Source organism: Pleurodeles waltl, chromosome 4_1 (assembly GCF_031143425.1).
Source record: "Pleurodeles waltl isolate 20211129_DDA chromosome 4_1, aPleWal1.hap1.20221129, whole genome shotgun sequence".
NCBI lineage: Eukaryota > Metazoa > Chordata > Amphibia > Caudata > Salamandridae > Pleurodeles > Pleurodeles waltl.
Window position 1 is genome coordinate 661,151,900 of NC_090442.1, and position 27,084 is coordinate 661,178,983.

The window sequence follows — 27,084 nt, forward strand, 5'->3', positions numbered from 1 at the left end:
TCAAAACACACATTTCACTACAGCTTCTTAGATAAGCAGGCATGTCAGTCTGTTGATCCACTGAATGCAATGTACTGACGCCCCAGCCATTTACTGATTTTAAATTACTGCTGCAAGCTTTATGTATGTCATTGCCTTACTGTGTAGAGGGGCTACCTTGTTCCAAACTGTTCTCTTTATGTGTTGATAAGCAACAGTCCCCTTCTGTAAAGAGTGCATGCACTGTTTCCATCATCCTTCTATTCACAAATCATTCACAAACCACATAGAGCTAAATATAGTTTGTTTGACATATCTTAGCGACCTGTTCCTTTGAAAAAATGAATATTTCACTAATTTCCAGGAGGCGAGAAGGACCTGGAAACTACTAAATTCAGCTACTGGATGGCAGTGGTGCACATAGCCAGTGTACACTGCTCCCCTTGTCTTCCTGACCTGACAGTTCAAAGAGGTAGTTTCTCCAGGTACTGTGCTGTGACCAAGCCCATGATTTGGGGATATCCAACAGTCCAGGTGTACAGAAATGTGCTGACTGACTGCCTTTTTAGAGAAATTCCACTCCCTCCTTCCCTTGATGTAGTGCTGCATTGTTGTGTTTGACCCTCTGCAGGGATAAGTGCCAGCTATTTACAGTTTTACGCTACCAGATAAGGCAGTACATTTGGTAAGACACTGGTCCATGTGGTACATTGAAATCTACGCCTTTGTTGATTTTTGAGGGTGTCCTAAATCATGTCCCTAGTAGACACAGATGAATTTGCTTACTTAACAATACAATTGTTTTTGACTTAATGCTTTTTGTCCTATAAATAAATGTTTACCCTTCCTAAAGCATTCAGTGATGTTAAAAAGACATTAATCTAAATCAAATGCCATTACACAGGGTAAAGTGAACTAGTGTTATCAATTAAAAAGTGAATGCCCTAAACTCAAACAATTGTCTAAAATATCAATGTTTGTGGTTCAGTTTCACTACAGCTAAAACTGAAAATTCTAATATTTGTAGGAAGGCATAACTAGATCTGTCACCAGATGCGGTGATAGCTCTCTGCAGCCATTATTAACGAGCAAGTATTTTAATTAAAATTTGCAAACTAAAACATATGACAGGGTTTTTATAGATAGGCATGTGTAATCAGTGCAGACAATAACACTATTTCCCGATCAAACAGACCAGGTAGCAGAAGAGCTTGTACAGGTTCAAATTGTGGAAATGAAATTATTTAAACATCTGAATTTAAATGTTTGGGCCAAGATACGTTGCAAAGGTTAAAAGTAAGAATGTCTGTAGGTAATGTAAAAGTTTGTATAATGGCTATTTGAACACAGATTCAGAAAGCCTTTATGACATGAATTACAAGCTGTTGTCCGACTACCCCCATATAAACTGTTTGTTAGGCTATAGCTCCCTACCTAGCACTTGCATATTAAAGACATTAACTGAACAGACAACCTGGTCATTATGTTTGATGTCCCTTTCAGAGAAAACATTCTAACACATAGCAATATATTATATTTTGCTACTAGAAACATGAGGAAGCTTAAGGCGGAGATAGTTTAACATTTTTTGACACCCAGGCTTTCTGCTTTTTATGATTCAACTGATCTATCTTTTATATTTGCCAACTTCCGTAATGTCTGAAAAGAGATTACTGATACACTTTGTTGTTGCAAAATATAAATTAAGTATACAAATGACCAACCTAAATGTTTTACACATACCATTGGGCAACTAAGTCTTGAAGCTGGGAAAATTAAATGTTGTTTTGGAAAAAAAACTATTCCACTGTTAACAAAATGGAACATCAAGTTAAGAGAAAAGCTTACAAAAAATATAGTATAGTGGATTCTTCCTATCCAGTAAATGAAGAGTACTAAAATAGTTTTGAGCAAATATAAAATACTGAACGGGGATGTATGTACAACCAGCACTTGAAATAATCGGTGATGGAATGCTGTAATGAATGACAACATTCTTTTCCCTCTTATTTAGAACACATCTCCAAAGGTTATACAGAAATGTTCAGGCTGTACCTGTACCTAATACTGTAAATCAGTGTTGTCCAACCTTTTTATCGCCGCGGACCGGTAAATGATTGATAATTTTTCTGTGGCCCGCTTGTCCCATTGTGTGATAAGCAGGCCACGGAAAAATTATCAAACATTTACCCCCCGCCACAGTGGGGCGGCCCGGTGCCGATTGATCCACGGACCGGCACCGGTCCGCGGCCCGGGGGTTGGGGAACACTGCTTTAAATGACGAGATGTGTGAACCAGAGAAAAGCAGTATTTTGTTTCACTTTCGTGATATTTCAATTCCGGATACAAGGAATATAATAACTTAAATCTGACCTATTTGTGAGGTTGATCCTTGCCCCACGGTTATAATGTAGAAATGTGATAAAAAAAATTACTGGCTTTTGACTGGCTTGTAAACGGTTCATTTAGAACAGAAGTTGTTCCATATTCACTCAGGTAAAAGTAAGTTGCTCCTCTATTACAAATTAAAACACCAGCTAGATCTGTGTTTTTGCCCCACCTTCTAGTATCAAGCTTCAGTGAGTGATCCCAGAAAAGGCTGCAACAATCCACTGTATACTTTTTGGAATGCCAATCTATCTAGTGGCCTCTTTGAAAGGAGTATAAAATAAACCTTTTCGGTTTTGCAACCTGTGCCAATCTATCATCCAATTGAGTTATATGAGGAGCCCAGTTATTCAACAACATTCCTGATTCTATGAGGAAATTTTCCACTGTTTGCAAATATTGTTGGGCTTAACCCTGACTTGGTCGTTTCTCACTAGCTGATCCACGATCATTTTCTGGGCATGCTAGGAACATATCTGTCGTAGCATGGGCCCTGGTAACATCACCATGGAAGGAGCAGTTTCATATGGAATCTTTTGAAAACAAATGGTATAATATGGTGATGTTTTAAAACGCACTGTGTATTTCATATTTCTTCACTTCAGAACTTTGGGAAATTTCAAATTTATGATGGAAAAGGGGGCTACATTTTGAATACTAAAACAAAACTCTAGAAATATTGATACATAGTGTTTAAATTCTAATATGTTTTCAGGTTGTTTCAGGGCTCCCTTCCTTGGATTGTTGGCTGGATTGACTGCAAAATAGTGAATAATAATCGCCCTAGTGTAAATTCGATAGACTTTCAATACAGATTTACAGTAGACTGAAATATTTACTCGGAGGAATTATGAACTAAAGCATCAAACACATGTAAACGTTTATATAAATGGTAAATAAGAGAAGGCATCACAGACATACCACATAGACATAAAAACACAGACACAGTATATCTTTAGTATCTTGCCAAGTCTATGAGGTATATTACCACTTAGGTATGAGTAGTAGTGTTAAAGCCTAAAATAAAACTTTGATTCTATTGTGGGAGAATGCCCAATATATTTTAATAGGAGAAAAAGAAATATAAGTTCTTGGAAGTACATTTTCCATTCTTTCTGCTTCATATTTAAGACACTTTCTTCATGGAGAAAAGGGCTTTTTCTGACAGTGTGTTACCAATCACTGAATGACTACTGCTCTTTCAGACAAAAAACACTCCAATAGATACTTTTTTTTGGGGGGGGCAATTGTTTTTGTTGATGTATGTTGATGTATGAGGTATGTGTATGAGGTATGTGCGAGTTAAAGTTGGTAGGAATAAAAGTAATTAATTGGAATATTTGCTCTTTTCTAATTTGTGTGAGGCAGTTAGAAAATTGAGACACCTTTGTAAAATACTTTTTACTTTGGTTGAGACCTTTTCTGAAATGGTAGCAATAGTTTCACAAATTGTAAGAACCAGGTAATGGCAGTTTTTTTCATAAAAGGTGAAGCTGAAGATCAGAAAACAGTCACTTGTATATGAAATGAATAGATGCCATACTTTGTTTCTTGTGCAGACAGGAAACGCATTACATAATTAGTCATCATTTTGAATAAATCTTGCTGTCAGACTTTGGTGGCAAAATGGGCTTAAACAAAGTGGTATACACTCCTTAAGATGTTCTGCTTGGCCCTCATGTTAACTTGCTTCATTATTTCAGTAAGTTAGAAGCAGTTATTCATATACTGTTATACATATACCGTTTAATAATTTAAGAATAAACTACCTTGTAGTTTTATTTATCAGCTCTGCATGCAACATGCAGGCACTCTTCTGGTAGCCAGTGGATTGTTTGTTGGATAGAAACCCCGATGAAGATTAGTTGTATACCACATATTGGCTCGAAAATCAAGATTGTTGCTAATTGTGTGTCCTGTGACAAAAAGCGTACTTGTTAGAGAGTGAGGGCAGAGACCCCTAAGATCCAATGTCCCTGGGTGGATTCTATCATGTGCGATGGGTTCCCTCACATTGTATGCAACACCTTCCTGGGAAGGCAGCTTAAGGTTAGGAGTTAGGTGACATAGTAGCAGGAGAATCACACACTATCTGCACTTCCCCACCCTCTTTACTTGCCCACATGCTGTTGCACTCATCCACCATGTTCCTTTTTCAACAGTTATTCTGACAATAGTGGTCCCACAGGTCAGTGCTTAATTTGAGCCGGTAGTTGAAGGTGGGGCCTGCTTGCACTCTTTTTGTGATATTCTTTTTTTTGGGGGGGGGGGGTTGAGGGAGCTGGCTCTTATTTTTAAACCTCAGACTTTGATTCAGGGCAAGAAAGAGAAAATTAACAAAGGAGGAAACAATGAGGAAGAAAAGGATGGAAACACACTGACAAAGGGAGAAGAGTATGGATGAGCTGAAACAAAGGCTAGATTAGGTAAGTCATGAGTGCAAAATGTCAATTGAATTGAATAAAGACATCCAGGCACCTGTCAAGGATCACCAAGGCCATGGGAAGAGACATCAAGTTTTCTTACATTAAAAGATGCTCTGGCTAGATGACATTCTCCAGAAGATCCATTTGGGTGAGGGGCACTCTGCTGACTCGGCAGGAAGGTGAGGAGGGTCCGTTTTTCATTCGGCTTATTCTTTTTATGTCAGGGTGGTCCTTACATGGGTTATACATTTGGGCAGATTCAGAGGAATGATGTGAAGATGTCTGGGAGACTGATAATCAGTCATATCGGCTTGATAAATAGAGTGTATTGTAATGTGGATATGACAAAGTATTCTTGTGGTTCAGATGTGCTGCTGTAATGTGGTTGAGTTCTAATTGTGTTATTGGCTGCTTTATGGAACTATCATGTCCCATGCTTAGTGTGCCATCCTGCATACAGATTCAGGAGGGAAGCCTTGAAAAATTACTTTGAGAAATTACCCCCTGCCATGTGTTTATGATGCACAACTCCTGCTCACTGGCACATTATGTGTGCAATTTATAAAACATACTCCTGGTTGGATCTCAGTTTTTGGCAAGTCTTTTGAATGTGGGGTGTCTGCCTGCAGTATGTCAATCATGTCAGTGATTGCATATTATCCTCTTAAGAAACTACTTCCCACCCTCCTTTATGTTACACGTCTGTGGGGACAGCATACGTAGGAATCTCAGTCGAATGTTGCTTTGCCTTGAGATGTAATTCAAGGCCTGATAAAACCATTTTGTGATGACCACCTACTGGGATCATGATGATGGAGGCCAAAATGGAATATGTGGACGCATTAAGTAGGGTTGGACAAGCCAATTACAAGAAATATGATGCTGGCAACATGGAAAAAATGATAAATGGGGCCAAGCTAGCCTGGCTGATTCATAGCAAACTCCGAAGTAATAATCACTTGTCCATCCCACAGTTAGACTATGTGCTGGAGGGTAAACAGAAATTGTGTGTGTGCAGTACTACAACATTCTGTGTACCTTCCTCCTCTTCCATGAGGATCTAAGGTATGACAACTATCACCAGATCTGAGGGTTAGAGTGAGTCTGGGTGCCCAACTTTAGAGATTAGGGTGATTATTGGATGTATGAGTTGCAGAATTACCCTTGCTCAAGTGTTCTCATGGCAGAGCTTTGTGAAGAATTTAGGGAACTTTGAGCCCTCCTCTTCTGATTTCATTGAAAAGTGTATTACAGCAGTGTGGTTTCTAGCTCATTGAAAGAGGTCATAATAATGCTTCTCCTGCTGCAAGACAGGGCATCACTTAGAGTCTATGTTGAACATGCATTTAAACATTAGAAGCAAACATATGTTTAATAGAATTCAGCCTGTCATTTGTGTTCTGGGTACTTTGGACTTGGGAATTGTGGCAATAGGGGCACTGGATCAAATTTAACAGGTTTCTTAACCTTTGGTGGAGGTAACTGTGTGGCACTCGATACTCTACCACAAGCACCGGAAATGGAAAAGCAGTTTGATACTCTGGATGGGTTATTTCCCTTCTAGGTACTTGAAGGGATAAATATTGAGTCATCGATCCTCACTTGGACCCAGTTACTATATTGTGCACATCCTGCTAGTGTCAAGATGGGAAGGAAATATTCGTAAGCCCCTTGCAGATAGTTAGCAGTGACAGCGGGGGTTCCTGCTGTCACCCATGTATTTTGCTTTGCCCTTGAGCCCAGGGCCATCCTATTTAGGAAGAACGTTGCAAACATGGGCATAATTATATCTGGTGGACAGCATGTTATGATTCCATGTGCAACAAGCTACTACTTATCATGTACCCCTGAACCTATTGACAGACTGCCTCCGTGTAAAAGAAGGTGGAGCAGTCAACCTTGTTTCTGGATTACATTTTATTGATGTTAGATATTGCTGTTTCCCCTTAAAGTGGGAGACTGTCTCTTTTCTTTTCCTGGGTAGAAAGATATACCACACAGAGAAACTGCTCCTGAAGCATAACCTCTACGCCACTGGTTCCCAACCTGTTGTCTGGGAACCACTGAGGGTCCGCAAAGCCTCCTCTGGGGGTCTGTGACTGCTTAGAAAATTAAGTAATATTCGCAGATTAGTCCCCCAACTTTCAGTAATGACTTAGTGGGGGGGTCCCGGATTCCAATAATAATTCAGTGGGGGTCCCTGGGTTCCAGTAATGATAAAGTGGGGGTCCACAGAAGTCAAAAGGTGGGAACCACAGCTCTACTCTGTGTGTTGCTCGGGTTCTTAGGAACTCCATTAATCTCTGAATCAAGCTGTCTTTATAAGAAATGAGTAAAATCTCTTAAAGGATGCTGGCAGGATTCATGTACGCTTTCCCGAGTGTACAGCATGAATTGCATATCACTTTAGGGGGCTAGAATCATTTTGTTTTTGGGGTGAACTGAGAACTTTGCAAAGTCCAGTATGCTAGATGGAGTCTTAAATCCTAAACCTGAAAATGTAATGCACAGTTCCACTTTGCTGATCAGTGATTCAACTCTACTAACTTTCCAAATAGAGCAATCTCGTATTCAAGTTTCTCCTGCAAAAAAGAGGACCAGATGTTTTCTCGAACTCCTGGGATGATAGGTCCAACAAAACACATTCTGATGGCTAGGAAATGCTGGAAGATGGTGCCTACAAAGTGTTTGTTGGGCCACTCTTACTATGCAGTCACCCTGTGTCAGTGGGAGAGATGCATTGATCCCAGAAGCTGTGCAAATTTGTGATGGTTCTTCGAGAGTGTCCTACTCCCTTTGAGTTTATGCAATATGGACAGTTAGTTCATAGGGGGGAAGTGGTTTGTAAAGCCTACATGGCAGACGTGCTCTAGACAAGCTTCACACTGCATCCTGCTAGTCTGACATTTCTCATGACAGGAGCCCGTCATCCAGGACATGTGTCCCTCCCCTTCAACACGCATCCGTCTTGCTTTCATACTGTTCAAAATTGCAGACTAGAGCGTTAAAACAACAGCGGTGAGACCGGAGACTGGTGCAGCCTAAGAACAGGCCTGCAGCGGGGATATTGCAGACCTTGCCTGGAGGAGCCACGCTGCGGCAATTAAGAAGCTGTGCCCCTGTCCCGTTCCTAAGGTGCGGGGTCACGAGGCTCAGGGTCACTGTACCCCCTTGCAGTGAAGCCTGCCTCACCACCTTAACTAAGTTGCCTGAAGTGCGGCCCATAAGTGGAGTGTGGATCTCGGCTACTGGGGAGGGGGGGGGAGGTGGCAGCATAGTAGACGGTGCACACAGAAGGAACTTACCAGATTTGCACCCCAGGGAATGGATGTTGCACTGCCCCCTCTGCTTTCCTTCTTTTCCCATTTTTCGCACTTCACACTTGTAGGGTACTGGATCACCGTGGTGTGGGCTTCCCTCCCTGCTCTGACCTGCTACCACTAACTTCTCCTGGCTCCGACTGTAGAGTCCAGAAGCCAAGCGACTGGGCCAGCCGCAACAAAAGTAAATGGGGCATTACTGGGGAGGAGTGCTTTCCTTTGGGCCTGCTACATGCTGACATGGCGACTTCCCCTGCTTCTCAACCTGGACCTGATGAGTGCTCGCTGTTCAGGCACTACACCTAACTATTTAGACCCTGCACCACCATACACTGGCTAAGACGCTTGCTGAAGCTTCCCTCCTTACCAGACATAGTAAGTGGCTCTGTCGATAACGAACATTGCTTCTGCTACAACCCTCCTCTAATTTACTTCATAATTTGACTTTAATTTCCTGTTCTGCGGGCACATCTACAGCCAAGGCCGCTCATGCCTTCACACTGCAGTACTCTGCGTGGCGCAGATAAGCGGGCCTTCTGCTCACCGCACATCCCGGCAACAAACAAGTAATGATGAGGACTGTGACCACTGATAGCTGTTGCGCCTTTATAGAACGGATCTTAGGAGCAGTACATCAAAGATTGCTGAAAATGTGATGCCCCCAATAGCATTGGAGTGATATGGAATAAATGTGAAGAGGCCATCTACAACTGAGCACCCTTACAGAACACTATTCTAACTGTTTCAATGCTCATGGCTGGGACTGCACGTGCTGCTGTAACTGGGGGCTGAGGTTGGCGCAAGCAAGCGTGCCCTCCCTAACAGGAGTGTTCTCTCAGCCACTACATTCCATTCCCTGTAACACACAGAGGGCTGCATGTGCTGCCGTGCCTGAGGAGCAGACAGGTGCTAGCAAGCACGCCCTCTTCACAAAGGGAGTCCAGGTGACTTCTGCACTGGTTCCGGGGAGACAATTGGAGCCCACCTCAGTGACAAATGTCCTGTAATCTGTGCCAACAGGATGTTCGCTCCTCTTGGAATGGAACATATGGGCCCTTATTTTTAAATGGGTTGCATTTTTTTCACCCTGTTTTGTAAAGTCAGAAGTATCCCAGGTGGTGGCGTAATGCTATATTACACTGATCTGTTTGGGTGCGGTGACATAGGGCATCCACGAACAACACACATGACCAACACAGCGGGATGCCTTCTCCAGGCCCTCCACTGATCATGACAGATGGCCGAGTGGTTCTGGATCGTCTGACTAATGGGCTCCCCAGCTCTCTATCAGCGACAAACTTGATTCTGTTGTTGCAGCAGTGGAGAAGATTGGCACTACTCTGAAAACCACGTGTACAGAGCTGGAAAGTGAAATAGATGCTGTAACAACAGATCTGACAGTGCTACGTGCAGATCACCGCAAATTGGCTGGGAAAGTCCATACAGCAGACCTGACCATTCCAGAGCTTCAAACGAAAACCGGTGAAATTCACTCATCCATGCGCCTGATGGCAGAGTGAGTGGAGATATTGGAGTGCCATGTGGCGGATGCAGAGGGCTGTTCACGCTTTAACAATATACGCGTAGTAGGACTGCCGGGGGGAGTAAAAGGCTTGGATGCCTTTGCATACACGGAGCAGTGTCTGAAGCGCCTACTACCTCAAGACACTTTTTCACAATTTTTCTCAGTAGAACGTGCCCACCGAGTTTCGGCTCTCAGTCCGTCACTGGCCGCTGACCCTAGGCCGTTTTTATTTTGCTTACTACAGTCTAGAGACAGAGATGTTATTTTGCGTGAGATTGTTGTGGATAATGCAAAGGCACTGCTTTTCTTGGACTACACTGTAAAGGTACGGAAACAACGCAATTCATTTCTCACAATCAAGCATTGATTTCATGAACTTGACATCTGATATGCTCTCCTATTTCTGGCGTGACTGCGGATTGCTGCGAGGGGTACGACACACTTCTTCAACACACCTGAAGACACATGGGACTGGTTGGAGGCGATGTGACATACATCTGCTGACCATACTGCGAGACCTAACACAGTGACACAAGTGGAAAAACGTCTGAGATGACACAGCAAATGATCCCGACTGCAACACTCCACTGGATGAGAGCCACGCCTGACCTGGAGTAGGTCATCCATGAAAGATGGCAGGGTTTGCAGAGTGCTGCGGTGATACATGAGCAAGACCGAGGCTCTGGCTTAGTAGACGGAACTGATAAATCCAGCAGCGAGGAGGGCTCTTCGACCAGGTGGCCCTCTAAAGCAGACTCATCAACACTACTTGAAGTCACGCCACAAACCTCTGATGAGCTTATCTGAAGACTGTAGTGCTTAACTGCTGCACGATGCCATTCCCACCATAATTCCAGGAGCATGCACTGCTGTGCCCCTTTCTTGCATTGTGCAAGTCATATGTTTACCTTCTCTTGCAGAGATGGGAAACAATGATGGGGAGGGGGCTGATTCTGAACCAAATGGTGGGTAATCTCTTTTGCTCTCATAAATACTCTGGCAGACTGATGATATAAAATCTACTACTTGAATGGGGTCCTGTACGTAACTCATAGTCAATGTGGGGTGCTCCTTCATTGACTGCCTAGCCTAATCCCATCAGTCACATGACTGGTTAACTCTTGCTGAGTTGAATTAATGAATTGATTCGGGTGGACATATGTTGTCTCTCTGCTCTTTTGATAGTCCTATTCTTTTGTTTAAAGATAAAATGTTTTTAGTTATGACCTATGATTTCCCCCGGCCCAGATCCCCAACAATAGTGCTTCTTACACACAATGTGCGCAGCCACACTTTAGCTGCTGTGTGCAAAGTGCCCAGAGCATGGGCAATGCTTACCATCATACATGACCCATTTTAAGGGACTTAATGGCGTGTGAGGGTAATGCATAACCCATCACGCTGCTACGCAGTTTATTCCTACCTGAAACAGTGCTCCACACATATTGCGCTATTATAAGAAATACATCTCATGCAGAAAGTCCCAAACAGATGGTGCTGGTGCGGGCAGGTGTTTGCTACCAACTACTCCGCCTGTGCACAGAGAGTGCTGGTGCGGTTTAGACCCAGAACCCTGTTTGTGATAGAGGACACCCTACTAGATTCAGAAGATAAATATGTAATAGTGGCGGGCCGCCTAGATGGCCGCTCAGTTCTAGTGAGTTCTTTTTACGCCCCAAACTCGGATCAGATCTAAATTTTTAGCACACTCTCAACTACGCTATCACAATGGAGTGACCTGCAGTGGCTTCTAGGAGGGGACTTTAACAGTGTACTAGACATTGTTCTTGATCACTCTTTTCCTCCACTATCTTGCACTATACTGACCTCCAACATGCAAACGTTGACAGATTGGCTCTAGCAGTGACAAATGGGGTGTGTGTGGCAAATGTGTCATTTTCTTGACCCAGACACAAAGGTATATACCTTCTACTCTGCACCTCAGAAATTACATGTACGTATAGACAGGCTGGTAGGTACAAAGTCACTGCTCCTCTCTATCAAACAGGTGGAGTATATGGTACGCACGCACTCTGATCATATTCCTCAAATCTTACAACTACATTTAGTGAGCAACCCACCCCCCACTACTGAAAGAGCCCCCGTTTAGAGCCCTCTTGCGGCTATGATTACCAACTACTGTAAAGACAACCCTGGTACAGCTTCAAATGAATTCATAGAATGGGATGTGTTTAAGGTGACTTTGTGGGGACATTGCCTGGGGGTACATGGAAATAGGAGGCAACTCATTAACAGAGACATATCTAGGGTAGAACACACACTACTGGCCCTGGAAACCCAGGCAGCTGAGGACCCCAGTGTTGTAGAGGGGCTGTCAAAGGCACGAAGCAAACACCCTACACTGCTAGAAAGGCTGCAGTGTTTACATTATTAAAACGTTCTGCAACAGGTTCACTCTTTCACACACAACACGCTATACACAATGATTTTACACACCAATATACACATGTGTATCAGTCATCAATGAACGTGAACTCTGGTGCCTGCGATTCTTTCCATGCCAACCTGACATTGCCCCACATTACCATGGACCAGCGAGCGGCACTAGATGGCCCTATTACATTGGTAGAAATGAAAGATGCAATCAAGTCTTCTGCTTCTGGGAGGTCTCCAGACTCTGAAGGTCTGCTGGTAGATCTGTACAAAACATACGCATCAAACTTTAGCCCCACACTTGTTGGCAATGTACAATGAGGCAATTACTATCACCACTCTGTTCACCTCCCAGAGAGAAGCATCAAACCTAAACCTAAACCCAACAAAGACCCAGTACCTGTTAGCTCCTACAGGCCATTAGCATTACTTAACAGTGACAGATTACTATAAAGTCCAGGTAAAGGTACTTGCAGATCGATTGGCACCGCTGGTCCCATCCCTGGTTCACACAGATCAAAATGGGTTTGTCCTCACATGTAGTAACTCCCTGAATTTATGCCTTTTCTTTAGAGGCATGACTCGTGCTTGCCAAGCATGGCCTCGGGCCTGTTGTTTGGTTTTAGACCTTGAAAATGCCTTCGATTCTTTGGAATGGAGGTATATCTTTACTGTGCTGTCTTGATATTGCATAGGCAACCTTATCCTCTGACTAGTAAAACTCTTATACATGGATCCCCTGATCAGAGTCAGTACGGGGCTCCTCCTGTTGGATACCATAGGTGAACATAGAGAAACGAGACCGTGCTGCCCGTTATCTCCCCCACTGTTTTCGCTGGCGATTGAAGCCATAGCACTGCCAGTACATCAAGGTGGGACAAACTGGGATATCCCTTTGGGTGATGGAATACATGTTGTCTCATTATATGCAGACGACATGCTACTATTTATCAAGAACACTCACAGCATCCTGCCATGATTGCTGCAATGCTGGTCCATTTTGCAACCATTTCTGGATTGCATGTAAACTGGACAAAGTCATGTGTATTCTCCTTTTTTCCTGATGTCCCCAATCCACCCTTCATTCTAGATGGGACACAATAGGAATGGCAGAAAATACATTCCGATATTTGGGGGGTGCAGGTATACATCTGTTTGAGGGCATTGTCACATGTTCAGTAACACCTCTGCTAGCCCAAATGGTATTTTGGCGCACGCTGCCGCTGGCGGTGGTGGGGAGAGTGGCATTGTTGAAGATGGTGGTCTTACCCCACCTTCTATAAGTCTTTACCAACCTGCCCATTTTTATCTGTTTCATTTGTCCTTGTGCTTGACTAGATAGTCCAAGAATTCATCTGGATCAAATCAAGATGCAGGGTAACACTGACAAAACTATTTGCCTACAGACAAGGGAGGTCTAGCTGCTCCCCATTTTGAGCAATACTACCTTGTGGCCCAAAGCCAATGGATGGCTAAATTGCTGGGAGCCTTCATTTGTCAGACACAGCCACATCCTCTCCTAATTGGAATCTGCCTGCCATTTTATATTTGTTTCACCTTTGCACGCGGGCACTGGAGCCTGAATCACTGTTACTACACATTACTAAACATGTGATACCACTGGAGAGACATGACCACAGAATTATCCATGCATCTCACGATCCACTACTTACATGTGATGGGCAAGGGCAGTCACCTCATACTCTGGTTTGCCGATTCACTCCGCTCGCACACTGTCCTGCAACTCCTCATTCTCCGACAGTGCTGGGAAGGAGACTTAATGCATCCTTGCACTGAGAAGGAATGGGCCGCCTTATTAGAAGGCCCAAAACATGTGCCCGCAATGCCCAATTTAAACATATTCAGCATTCTATAGTTCATAGAGCTTATCTTACGCTGGCTAACATCAATAGATTCTATAATAGAGAAGATGCAATCAGGTAGATGCTTGCTTGCTACACATGCTTATGGTCTTACCCTCTTTTGCATACATATTGGTCTGGTATCAAAACAAGCTTAACTGCCTACACTGAATGCCCAGATTTGCATAAGTGGGAAATATGGCTACTAGGATTGTCCTGTAGGAGCAAGAAACTTAAGGTTACTTCCCATTCTCTGGATTTGGGTTTCATAGTAGCTAAACTTCTCATTACACGCAGATGGAAATCCCTGAGCCCCCACTGGTTACTGCGTGGGAACGATCAGTGGCAAATTGGGCTTAAGCAGCAAATGTGACTTTACACAGTGAGTACACTTGGGCTGTGGAAGTACCCCATTGCTAAGTATTGGGGTACCATTTTATCTGACTTACAGTTCACTCCATTACACGGGACAGGCGGTAGTGCTGAGATGGAAATGAGAGTTCAAGATGCACAGGCCGAAGCAAGGGGCCATAATCACTAATATTGATGACTATGATGCGCTTTTTTGTATACAGTGCTTGAGGCTACTCGTGTTTGGCGCTGGAATCTGTATCATATTAGGATGCAGGATGAGGGGAAGAGGGGAAGAGGTGGAGGGTAGCTATGAAGAAGGTTTGGTTAAGTTGTGTTGTAACATTATTATGGTTATATGATTATCAGAGAGAATGGATCTGTTAGTATAGCAATCCCTAGCTTTAACAGCGCACTGCCTTATCCTAAGACACAAATATAGTAATATCACCTATCATGTGACTAAGTAAACTCAAAAATATGACCTAATTAGAACTGAGCTCCAAAGTTTACCATATTGAACAGGTTTACCGGTGTATGCTCAACTATGTACATTAACCGTACTGTCGGCATAATGTACCTGCAACAGTACTTTGTCTTAGAAATGTGTCATGTTGCTTGGCACCAATTAGTATACTGCTTGTTCCCTAAAGTATACTTATATTGTATGATTACAAAATGTCAATAAAAAGATTTTAAAATAATGAACAGTTCATACAGGTTTTTGGTGGGCCTGTCCATGTTGAACCTGCAGGAGAAATGGCCACCCTGCATCCTGATCATTTTAATTGAAGGTCATTCTTTTACTGTAAAAATCAGTAGTTATAGAAACAAACAGCAGCCAACCCTTTAAAGAAATAAATGAGCAGAGGATTGTAGGGTGGGGAGCTTGTCATCTTCCTGTACATTTACTGCAACAAACGAGTTACCTGACCTTAGAAACCTTAGCATATTGTGAAGAAGACAGTCTCAGATATATGTCCCACATGTACTGGGAGTGAAACAAGTTTCATGCATGTCGTATGGGAGTGTGATCTGATCTTGAATTTGTTGGGTAACACAATTGTCAGAAATTACTGTGTGAGACCTTTATGTTCCTGTATGATATGTTAATTGCAGCTACTATAGACCTCACTGTTGGCAAAGTGTTGCATATCTATGAGGTAAACAACAAAATGCAGTTTATGGAGTACTTGAATTTATGTCAACCAAAGTTAACTTCTTTGGGATACATTTCCTCCCATCATGTTTTGCTTGCTTTCCTGTCATGAACATGGACGAGCCATACTCATCTTCATGACCCCACCTCCAAGGAGACAGTTGCATATGATTTGCTTTTGATTGCCTCTCTCCTACAGTAGTATAGTGAGTAGAAAGAATAATGGCTTGATTATTTCAAGCATTCATTCATTGCTTTGATCTTCTGGGATCTAGGAGAGGCCTGTTGTATGTGGGATGACCGACAGAGGTACAGAAATGGCCAAAGTTGAACTTTTGGTTCTGGAGAAAGCGACAAATGTGATGGACGCTGTGGACTTGGATATCATGTACAGCTTTCTATCAAAGTAACTTTCACACCAAACCCACTGCCACAAAGCCCTCATCTTACCCTGATTCCAACTATGGAAGTAGGTGTGACTTAGTTTCATGTCACCTGACACAGGGTTGTTGTAATATGGACGATATTAATTAAGACCACACGTTCCCACCATATAGAAATATATTGAACACTTAGCACACACATGCATTCCTTGTGTTATTCTAGATGCATCCTAAAATGCCAGTATCCATCGTTAAAGGTAAATAATATAAATAGGTTATAGGTGATGGCTAATCTATAAAAAGAGTGAGAGTGACTGATATAAACACATTTAAAAGTAGGTGGGGCAAAGATGTCTTCCATATCATTCCTCACAAATCATGACAACGTAAAGTTCTTTGATGTAGTGATAGTGATGTAGTGCTCCATAATATAGTGCCACATAAGAACATAACATTTCTGTAAGCGTGCACATTCATATTGTTAAGGTAATAAAAAGAAATTGAATTGTATCATATGTAAATACTATTTTACTATGCTATTTAACTTATTTTAACTTGGTTACATATGACAGTGTGGTTTATAATAACAAGGTAATACATCATGAGAACTGCAGTTCTATTTGATAACAAACTAGTTTGTATGTTTTTAACTTATAAATGGCATTTTACATAAATTAAGGCTTTTACTTCTATTGCCATAATCCGTCTGAATGGTATGTGCTCTTCTCTACTTAATACATCTATTGGAATTTTGGACTAGAAAACCAATTACCCATTAATAGAAAAACACATTGCAGTAATTTCCAACCAGTACATGGATGAAAATACACAACTCTTCATAATGTGTTTTAAATGTAACTTATTGATTTTATTTTCATGTTTTTATGTTTATAGTGGTATGATGCTCTTAAAGCAGTGGCTAGGCTGCCCACAGGAATTCCAAAGGAATGGAGGAGAAAAGTAAGTATACCTTTCTTGAGTCAGTGAGTTGTGGTGTTAGTAAGGTAGTTTTGTAAATCATCATAAAATGTAATAGTTCACATACATTTCTGTAGTGCGGTGGTATAAGATAGTTTGATGTTTATTTTTGTGCACTACCAACCCAAAGCAACTCTCTAAAAAACAGCTTGAAGCTCAATCATACTACATAACATATTTACATCCCAAAACTACTAGTGAATCACTGTCACTAAGGATCTGTGATCTTACCACATGCATACCATAATACTAATAAATGCTCCATCTAACATCAGAATAACCTTCTAAAAAATGACACCACGCACACTTAAGATGCAATGTAAATGATGAGCAAAGTAATTCAAGATAGCTCTGATTAACCTTCAGCTTTCCCCAGCACATACTACTGACATCCTGGACCTTGTCACTGCAACTCACTATCACATCCTTGTATATACAGAGATCTGCTTCTTAGACAACCTTATAACCTCGCTCCAGGCATCTCATATATTTTAGTCAATACACATCTATTACAGATTTTAGAAAGCAGTGGAGTTTTCTGAATGTGATCTTTTTCTAGATGAAAATCCAGTGCTTTACATTACAGGGTTGATATTCTATAGTGGTGAATAATTGTTTCTTGTTATAACTTTGAAATCTCCCAACTAGCAGGGTACACCAAGGCCTCTTCAGACCACTCCATCTTCACCAACCTTTCAAACCTAGTCTAGTATTGGTGTGCAAGTATATTTACTACTTCCAACATTATTTAGAGTTTGGGTGATGTAATACTCCTTTGCAAATGTGGCAGATCTGGCCCACTGTATTACAAGTGCCATAAGCTATAACACACTTGTAATATGGTGAACGTACCTTCCTCCACATTTGTGATGGAGTATCCTATCCTCCAAAAGTCTGAATAAGTCTGTTAGCCTGGTGGGATGGTACATAGAGGGGAGACGAAATTTTCTTCTAGGATGGCTGGATCAATATTATTCCGGACTCTACCCTTCATTTGGATCTCTTTGCTTGGGCTGAAGTAAAGAGTTTGAAGGAATGAAGAGGGGAGGGGATCAGTAAGTGGTCTGGCCAACCAAAAGGGACTGGTGTCTCAATTGTATGCTTCTATGCTTCCTTTCTATGACAATTGTGAGGTTTAGAAAGGTCCATTTAGAGTAACAGGAGGTATTACAAACTTGTGTTTAGCTACTATGTAATAAGAAAGCAAAACTGTGGGGGGTATGGCCAAGCGGGCAACTATGGCAGATGCTCTTTGACACTGCTCAGAACCATCCGCCCTAAATTGCCCAGTAATCCTGTGGGGCGCGGGGGCAGCATTGCACCCTGTCTCAATGTTGCCCATCCACTGGGAGCTCGTGGCAGTGATTCTCTCCCGCATTTCACCCAGATTGAAGTTATAAGAGCCGCTGCATTCTCTGACGTTGGCATCTGCCTCGAGGCCAAAATGTCAGTCTGCTGATACTCTTGAGGGGGCTGTCTGGAACTCGAGCGGAGGACCCAACGGACCTTATATGGGTCACTCCTATCGATGGCTGCACTGGACAGCTCTGGACCTCTTACCTTGACCTACACCCAGCCAGTTCCGGCACCAGTGTAGTGCCGAGGGTTTGCCCAGCACTGGCTTGGAGGCCCTCCTGCAGCTGGGACTCACCTGGCCTGGCCCTCTGGCCCTACTACCTGACTTCTTGGGCCTCATCTTAACCTTCTGTTGCTGGGTGCTGGGATGGGATCCCCCGCAATTGCCCTTTGGACATCTGTGGAGGTGGAGCGGCGGGGCCCGCAGAGGTACTGCATCTAAGACCTGCTAACAGCTGCGGCGCGTCCTGCCTTGCAGGCTCTCACCTCACCTGACCCTTGACCCAGCAGAGGCTGCGCTACAGAGCTCTCTAGCACTTCGTCCAGCAGCACTCTGGGGCCCCACACCCTTGCCCCTGGACTCAAGTCAGTGTTCTCTGGGCAGCGGGGGCAGCTGTGGGCAGGGGGGGGTTGCAAACCATTATTTGTGACTTTTATTCTCCTGGGCTGAAGCATCATTGAATCCTTTGCCTTCCTGCACTAAAACAGCTTATATCAACTTGACTTATTCTAGAGCCCCCCCTTCTTCATTTACAGTTGAGGCCTGAGCACTCCACTCACCATGCTGCCTGCGATAAGCCCGTCAACCCACCTATTTCTCAGTCTTCCCCGGACCCACGCTTTAATACCTGGGGCCCAAATCGTTTCACTCTCCAGCCACGGAAGGCTATTAAAGCCTTGACCTATTATACTGCACAGGGCGTATGCAGATGGTTAAGCCTGGACTGGTGATCTCTGGTTTGTGTTGCTGTCCTGAGCCCCCTGTTTTGGCCCTGCTCCTTGGGAGCAGAGTGCAGGGTTGGCCTCGGTAACCACTAACCTTCTTCGCTGTGGGGCCATCGGGCTGGGATCCTTTGTGCTCATTCTGTAGCATGGCACAGATGCAGTGGAGGCAAATGTTACCCATCCTGATTGGAGGAGCCACCCTGGGAACCCTTCAGTGCCTGTGTCGAGGCACAGAGAAGCACTCATTTTCATGACATGATGACCTACGACTTTCTTGCAAAGTCACACCGCTCCTGGAAGCCACTCTACAACTCTCTCACAAACTTACCTCAATTTGGGTGGTGTCTCTGGCATCTGTGCACATTTCCATCTTGTAAAATACTTTAATGCCTATCCTTCCTACATCTTTGGGGCCCTCTTACTTAACAGCCACAGGCACACCCACCCCTGATCTGGAATACTGCAGATCTGTTACTCCTTAGCGACCTCCTGCCTTTTTCGCCTCAGTGAACCATGGGTTGCCCAAAAAGCTCTGTACCATCCTCAAAACCACAGCAGTCAGTCCTGCTCCTCCTTGACACCAGACATCCCTCAACTGGATTTGTCTCCAGTTCGCCTACAACCTCCACAGGACAAACTTGATCAAATATTTGCAGCAATTGAAAGCTCTTGCAAATCAGTGGAAAGTGCATTGGGATCTTTAGTCACAGTAGCTTTCTCAGAGATCAACATCACAAAATCGCAGATCGGGTTGCTGAAGGGGAGAAGGCTGTAGCGGCGATTCAACCCCAAACCTTGGACAACCAACAGGCCATCCGTGACCTTCAGGAGAGAGTTCACGTGTTGGAGGAGCGGGCTAACAATGTGGAGGGCTGCTTCAGAAGAAGTAATGTCCAAATTCTCAGCCCTCTGGGGGAGTGGCAGGAGGGAAACCCCCTGAAGTTCCGCAACACCTACTTTCAACCTTTCATTCCTGCACCGACCTCACCACCCTCTTCTCGCTAGAGCAAGTGCACCCGGTCCCTGCATGGTGGCCCCCTCTGGGAGCCCTGCTGCGAACTATGCTAGCAAAGCTTCTTTACTACCATGACCTGGATGCCATCTTACGCGTGGCTTCCCTCCTTGGCTCTCTCTTACTAGAGGGTAAACACATCATCATCTTCCCCTTCCCCATCACCATCACCATCTACATCCTTGCCCCCTTACTGTCCAGAACCAGCGGAACACTTTGACAGGCTGGTGTTCAATATTCTTTGTTGTATCCAGCTAAACTCAAGATTATCCATCGAGGAGCGACCCAGTTCTTCACTGATCCTGAAGGAATATGGGAGTGGAGTGGATAGACAGTAACTGTGGGAATTTCCATCCTTTTCTGAGTGGAGATGCCACCAGACCTCCCTGACCGAAATGAAGACTGAACAACCTTTTGGACAAAGGTCAGTTTGGCGCTTGAACCCGCTGCAAACTTGGGTTTGGTGGCAGCCCCGTCCGACATTGATAGTGGACCCCATATCTTCTCCAAGGATGGCGAATAGGACTGTTCTCCTGTCACTACTCCACTCCTCCAGTTGGTGACACTCAGACTGCAGAAACAATAATTTGAAGTTCTAGCTCGTTTATATGGGGTTTTGGTTCTTTCAAGACACTGCACTTCACTGCTGTTTGTAATTGATTTAACCTCCCTCACACCACTCCTACGCCTGCAAGTGCAGCCATTCCTAGCAACCGAGTCTTTGCATAACATCACAGCATGCTAACATGGTGGTATGTTACACCTGACTCAGTTTGACACCATGGCCACCCCCACTTTATACGGTTATCACTTTTCAACCCTCAGTTTGGGTGTCCTGTCTGTTGAGGTAGGCCCGATCTGTTCTTAGTTACATGCCTTTTCTGATTCACAGGCATTTCCCATTTCCATTACAAGGAAGCATGTGCAACACGCACTTTGTTACCACCACAGCAAGGGAGCTGCATGGACGCAGCCATACATCCCTGCACCCTGCTGACCCCAGCCTACTGTGACCTCGGTCTCCACTATGTGGGACCTCGACTAGGTCCCTTACCCTCAACTTCAAAGGTATGCATACTGCACAAAAGCGATATTCAATTTACTTCTACCTTAAATGGCATCATCCTCTGGGAGATGCATACTACTATTCCAGAATTGCCTAGACTTCAGAAAAGATGGCAAGGCTCCATATATGCTACATTTTTAGCATACGCTAGGGGTACAGTAATAAGGATCAGATCATGGGTCCTCTTCCAGACTGACATCACAATAGTTGATGAGGAGGTACGCTTTGTCCTGCGCAAGGGGCACCTTAACGGCTTCCCCCTTTCACTTGTGAACATTTATTTCCCTAGCACAGACCAGCACTCCTTCTGGGCAATAATTTCAGGCCATTTAGCACACAAGACACATCCGCCATGAATACTCGGGGTGACTACATCTGTGTTCTTGACCTACACATAGATCAGTCCCATCCTCCTCTCCCATGTTCCCACCACACACTCAGGCAGAAAACTGGAACTGGACATGGCACTGGGAGTTGGTAGACTCCTGAAGGACCCTTAGCCAGACGTCTCAGGTTTACTCATTTCACTCAATACCTCACAATATATATGTGCGCCTAGTTCACATTCACTTGCTCCATCCTTCCACACTGTGGATTATCCTGGTCAGGTGGTGTCAGATAGTGTCCGATCATGATGTACACATTGTGGACATACACTGGGAGACCCCTTTTTCTCCCATCCCCACCTGGCATTTGTCCCCAACTGCCTGGATGACCCAGCATTCCGGGACCCCCAAAGTACCCATATTCACAACTACTTAATTGAGAACACCAACACTGCCTCAAACAGGCTCCTTGAGTGGCATGTTTTCAAGGTTGTCACCCAGTGTGTCTGCTTTTAGGATGTGGTGGGAGAGCGTTGTACACTGGACAAGGAAATTACTGAAGCTGAACATCACCTGCCTTTACTAGAATGCCAGGCAGAACAAGATGTTGGTGGAGGCTAAGCCATTCATTGAATGCCTGCGCTGTTTCAGCCTCACTGCACATGTGGCCAGGCCACACAGGGAGGGTGACAAATCGGGGTGACTCCTTGCCTGGTTGATACGCCTGGAACAAAGGCATAACCCCATTTTTAAGCTCTGCTCCTCTGTTGGAATTACTCTCTGCACACAACACAGCATCTTAGCAGAGTTTTTCAGCTATTACTGAACCATCTACAGAGTGCCTCGCTATGACGGGAGTTGTGATGTTGAGCCGTTTCCTGCCACCCTTCCCATACCGAGTACTAGCACCACCACACGGGTGGCTCTAGATAGTCATAACGTCTGCAGATGTAAAGCAAGCAATCTATGATCTAGCCAGGAGAAAAACTACCAGCCTTGATGGCCTTCCTGTAGAATATTATAGTATGTTCACTGACACTTTTGCACACACCGCCTTGCAAGTATGTATAATGAAGCCCTGAAGATGGGTGACCTACCACTTTCTCTGAGAATCTCTCTTAATACCTGTCCCTAAGCCTTACCGTGACCCAACTGACATTGCTTCTTACTGCCCCATTGCTATTTTAGGGACAGATTATAAGATTTTAGGTAAGACACTGTCTGCCCAATATGCCCAGATCCTGCCAGATTCCATCCACCCAGACCAAAATGGGTTTTCCCCAGGTGAAGCACCTCCCACAACCTCCAAAGTCTTTTCCACATTTAAAACCAGGTGTGGGAGCTCTGTATGCAGCTTACCTGGTGTTGGACCTGGAGAAGGCATCAAACACCATAGACTTAAATTACATCTTCTGTGTACTTGCACGAATGGGCATAGGGGGCAGTCTGTTGGCCTACACTAGACTTTTGTGCAAGAACCCAACCTCCTGAGTCAGAATGGGCCCCCTCATATCGGAAACTTTTCCAGTGGAGCGTGGTACACGTAGGGGTGTCCGCTCTCCTCCCTTATTTTTGTGATGGCCATGGAACTGCTGGCTATTATACTCTGCCGAGATGGCGCTTACTGGGCTATCCCTCTCACGGACATGACACACATAATATCCCGCTATGCTGATGATATTCTTCTGTACGTCCGCGATGCCTGAGCAAACCCTGTTCCCATTCAAATTGCACTGCAAAAATTTACTGAAATCCGGTTTGAAGGTTAATTGGGGTAAATCCACTATCTACTCAGTACATGATACCTTGCCCCCTCTAGACGTTAAAAAATAGTGTTTCTCTTACTTGGCAGAACTCAGCAATACAGTACTTGGGTATCCGTCTATACTGCACTCCATAAGACATCTTCAACAGCAGTTTACATCCTGTTCCTACATTGAAATTGTTACTAATATTTTGGACCAAATTACCCCTTGCCACCACGGGGAGGATTGTATTATGAAAAATAGTCATCTTGCACTGCCCCTTGTATTACTTAGCTAATATCCCAGTGACTCTACAGCGCAACTTCTTTTGAGATCTTGATTCCTTACTTACTGAGCTTATTTGAGGAAACGGCTGTCATCAAGTTGCACTGCAGAAACTGCAGTTACCCATGGGAGAGGGTGGACTGAGTGCCCCTTCTTTTGAGGCGTACTTTCTGCCAGCCCAACTTCAATGGGTGGCCAGATGGATTGCCCACCGGAATGTAGGTGAAACCTGACCCAGTTCCCCACCCCTCTCTACTGCCATAATCAGGGGACTCTCTTCCTCCCCCTGAAGTCACCTGATCCACTGGTTCGCTCCAAGTCTGTGTTGTCTCTAATCATTACCAGAACCCATGCTCTCACAAGCCAGGTCCTGCTGTATGCTCTATGGTTTCCCTTGGCAGGACTTCCAAAATACCTGGGCACTTATTCTACTTATTCTTCTTCGGCCTTGCGAAGCTGGCATGACTGCTGTATCACTACGATCAGAGATTTATTCTCGGAGGACATCTTCGTACATTTGAGCTGCTCCAGGAAGAATTCTGTCTACCAGCAGGCAGTTCCTCCCTTGCCGGCAACTCCACAATACTTGTCTCCAGTTCTGGCGTACTCAAGATGCAGACCCCCCAGTACATTCAGTAATCAAAATTATACTTACCAGGGGTAAGGGACAATAACTAGTCACATGGCTACTCAAAGCTCTTAGAGTCCATTCTGGCATTTGCTTAGTTGATATTGGGAGGGTATTCCATGACAAGGAATGGATACAGGCATAGGCCTTTCCACACAAGGTTTCATGGAAAACAAGAGTTAAAAACATACAGTTTCACATCTTGCACCAGGCATACCTTACCCCCATGCAAGTTAATCAACATTTCCCAACAGTGGACCTGGCCTGCCCCAGATGTCAGTCGAGTACTTCGGATCTACGACATATGTTATGGTCTTGCCCCACCCTTCACGATTACTGGTCACCAAACTCACAGACTTAAATTCCTGGGAGGCCTGTGCCCTTGGCATTTCTAAACGCAGGAAACGATATGTTGTTCGCATACGCTTTGCCAGTCTAGCCTCTTTTTAGCTAAAAGAACACTGACTATACACTGGAAGAACCCACAAGTCCCATCACTGAAGGCATAGTAGGGCTCTGTTAAGAAGTGGGGAACTGCAAAGGGCACAGCACTTCGTTACAAGGCAGCCTGTCGCATCTTAAGAGGCCCCATCTATCCAGAATGGGACATGTTAATGTTGCAGTTTGTCCATCTCACCATGCCAAATGACTCTTCTCCAGATTTCTCCAGCACAGACACCCACTGCCTACCCTCCATTACTTACACTCCTTCACTCCTGCAAATGAGAAGCTAACATACTCCATCACATCCTTATTTATTTATTTTTTAAATGACCAACTACACACTAATCATTCAACCTCACCACATTGTGTGTTAGACACGTTCCCCTGTGGCGCTGTTGTCCTCTCTGCATCACTTATTAGCTCACCAGACGTACATGCCTCCATCCACACCCCTTATTCCTGCACTGCTTCAGTTTCCCCCTCATTATTCTTGTTATTCTATTGAGTTATTCTTGTTATTCTATTGAGGACACGCAATCAGCCATTTGTTCTACATGCAAATGTTATTACTGTTTGGTATTTTTTATATCTTCATACATTTTCCATACAAATGCAACAAAATGTTGCTGTATTCCTCCATATTTTATGAAAAAAATAAAAATAAATACAACCTTTAAAAAATAAATAAACAAAGCAAAATTGCACAAGAGCTGTCTCTTTCAAAACTCTCTCAGTGTATGTTAAATTCTTCAAAGAACGTTGTGTTTCTTAAAGAGATCGAGTTATCATTCAGCAATTGTAAATGTTGTTCCACACATAACATTCTGCCTTCCAGTAGATGATATGTAATATAGAGGTAATTTGATAATTTGTTTTCATTTTTACTGTAAGATAATGGAATGATGTAAATTGGTTGTTTTTTATCTTAAAGAAAAGTCTTTGTGTTTAATTACTACCGGATAGCCAGTCTACAGCCAGTCAGAGTTGGTATTAGTTTTATTATAGTGGCTGGAGAAAATCTAGAGGTGGTTTCAATGCTTCACTTAACTCTGTTTCAGTGAGGAATATGGAGTTGAAGTTGCTGGAGATAAGCATGTCAACAATCTCAAAACTATGCTTTGTGACGCAAACTGCAGTTATTCATGAGAATGTTTTGGGAATAATTTGTGGTTCTCGACTTCCGTATCACCTTCCTCACTACAATCCTCCTTTGCGTAGATGGAAATGTGGTTCTGAAGCTGGCTACAAAATAATCTCCCACAGACCCATTTTTCCTGGCATGCATTAAATACGTTGTCTGCCTGCAATGCACCATCTTAACCTTCTCTGTAAAAAAACACATCTTCTGATGGAAGAATCTAGGCCAACTACATGCCTGTTTCCAATCACCTCTTCATCAGCAAAATCTTGGCAAGGTAGGAATGAAACAACTCCAAGAACCACACTGGCTAAGATGATGGAAGAACATCTCCTGTCCTAAGATGAGGAGACAAAACTTCCCTTATGCTCCCTGAACTTTCTACTGCCTGCCACCTGTGACCCTGCATACTACACACTATTGCTTCAGAGACTTCTTCGTTGTGCTGGTATTTCCAGGTCCATGCTGCAGTAGGTCCTGTTGGGTGCTAAGCATAGCAAAGAAATCAGGATTCTACCATTTGAATCATCCACTTTCCCAGTGTCTTTTGGTATTCCTCCAGTATCATCCCTATTGTGCCTTTTCTTAACGTGTGTACTCCCCTTAGCTCAACTCATGGTACCAACTGATCTCAGAAATGTACACAAATGAAACAGAAGTTACTTATGTTTTATGGGCTAGAGAACCCAATGAACATGTCTTTGTGCCTAGAACATGTACTCCAGTAGATGAAGGAGAACTTCCTCTGTGTAATTGGTGTCAAGCCTGAGAGTCCAGTAACTGAAGAAACAGAACCTAATTAAATACCTTTCAACAGGCCCTTGAATATTGATACCCCGCCCTCCACATGCCAAAAAATACGAACCTTGGAAATTCATTTTGATGCTCACCATTCTTTTATTGCCCAGGTCAACGAATTGACCAAGGTTTTAAGTATGCAACTTTTTCCTTTGAAAAATCCTTAACACAAACACACACTTGAACTATCAACATCTCCCCTGTCCTGGCACCTCTCAATTACTGCAACATAGTCTACTCCAGCCACCCAAAAACTTTGCCAGGTTCCAAAGACTTCAGCACCAGGCAGGTCAACATTACCTTAGTGTTTGTAAAAAGGATCATATTAAACCTGCCTTCAAAGCACTACACCCACTTCCTATCTATTGACAGCATCAAAGTCAAGGTCCTGTGCACCATCCATAAAGCGTTCTGTGGCAAAGGCTCAATGTACCTACAGAAACTGGCACTGTCATATTACCTGAACCGGAGTCATTCACTCCTTGGCTTCCCACCAAATCAACCAAAGATAATTCAAGTGAATGAAACATCGAGTTATATATTTCTGGATGATCTAGGACTTAGACCCTTATTTAA

General features: G+C 43.8%; 1 protein-coding gene across 4 annotated transcripts in view; it reads left to right on the forward strand.

Moving 5' to 3' along the window:
• TBC1D30 (TBC1 domain family member 30) overlaps positions 1–27,084 on the forward strand; it is a 267,530-nt gene that overhangs the window by 158,927 nt on the left and 81,519 nt on the right. For all 4 annotated transcript variants that reach the window (XM_069229140.1, XM_069229139.1, XM_069229142.1 and 1 more), the window contains one exon: positions 16,682–16,747. In XM_069229140.1, coding sequence (XP_069085241.1) covers positions 16,682–16,747 — 66 coding nt within the window. The remainder of the gene's footprint in view (positions 1–16,681; positions 16,748–27,084) is intronic.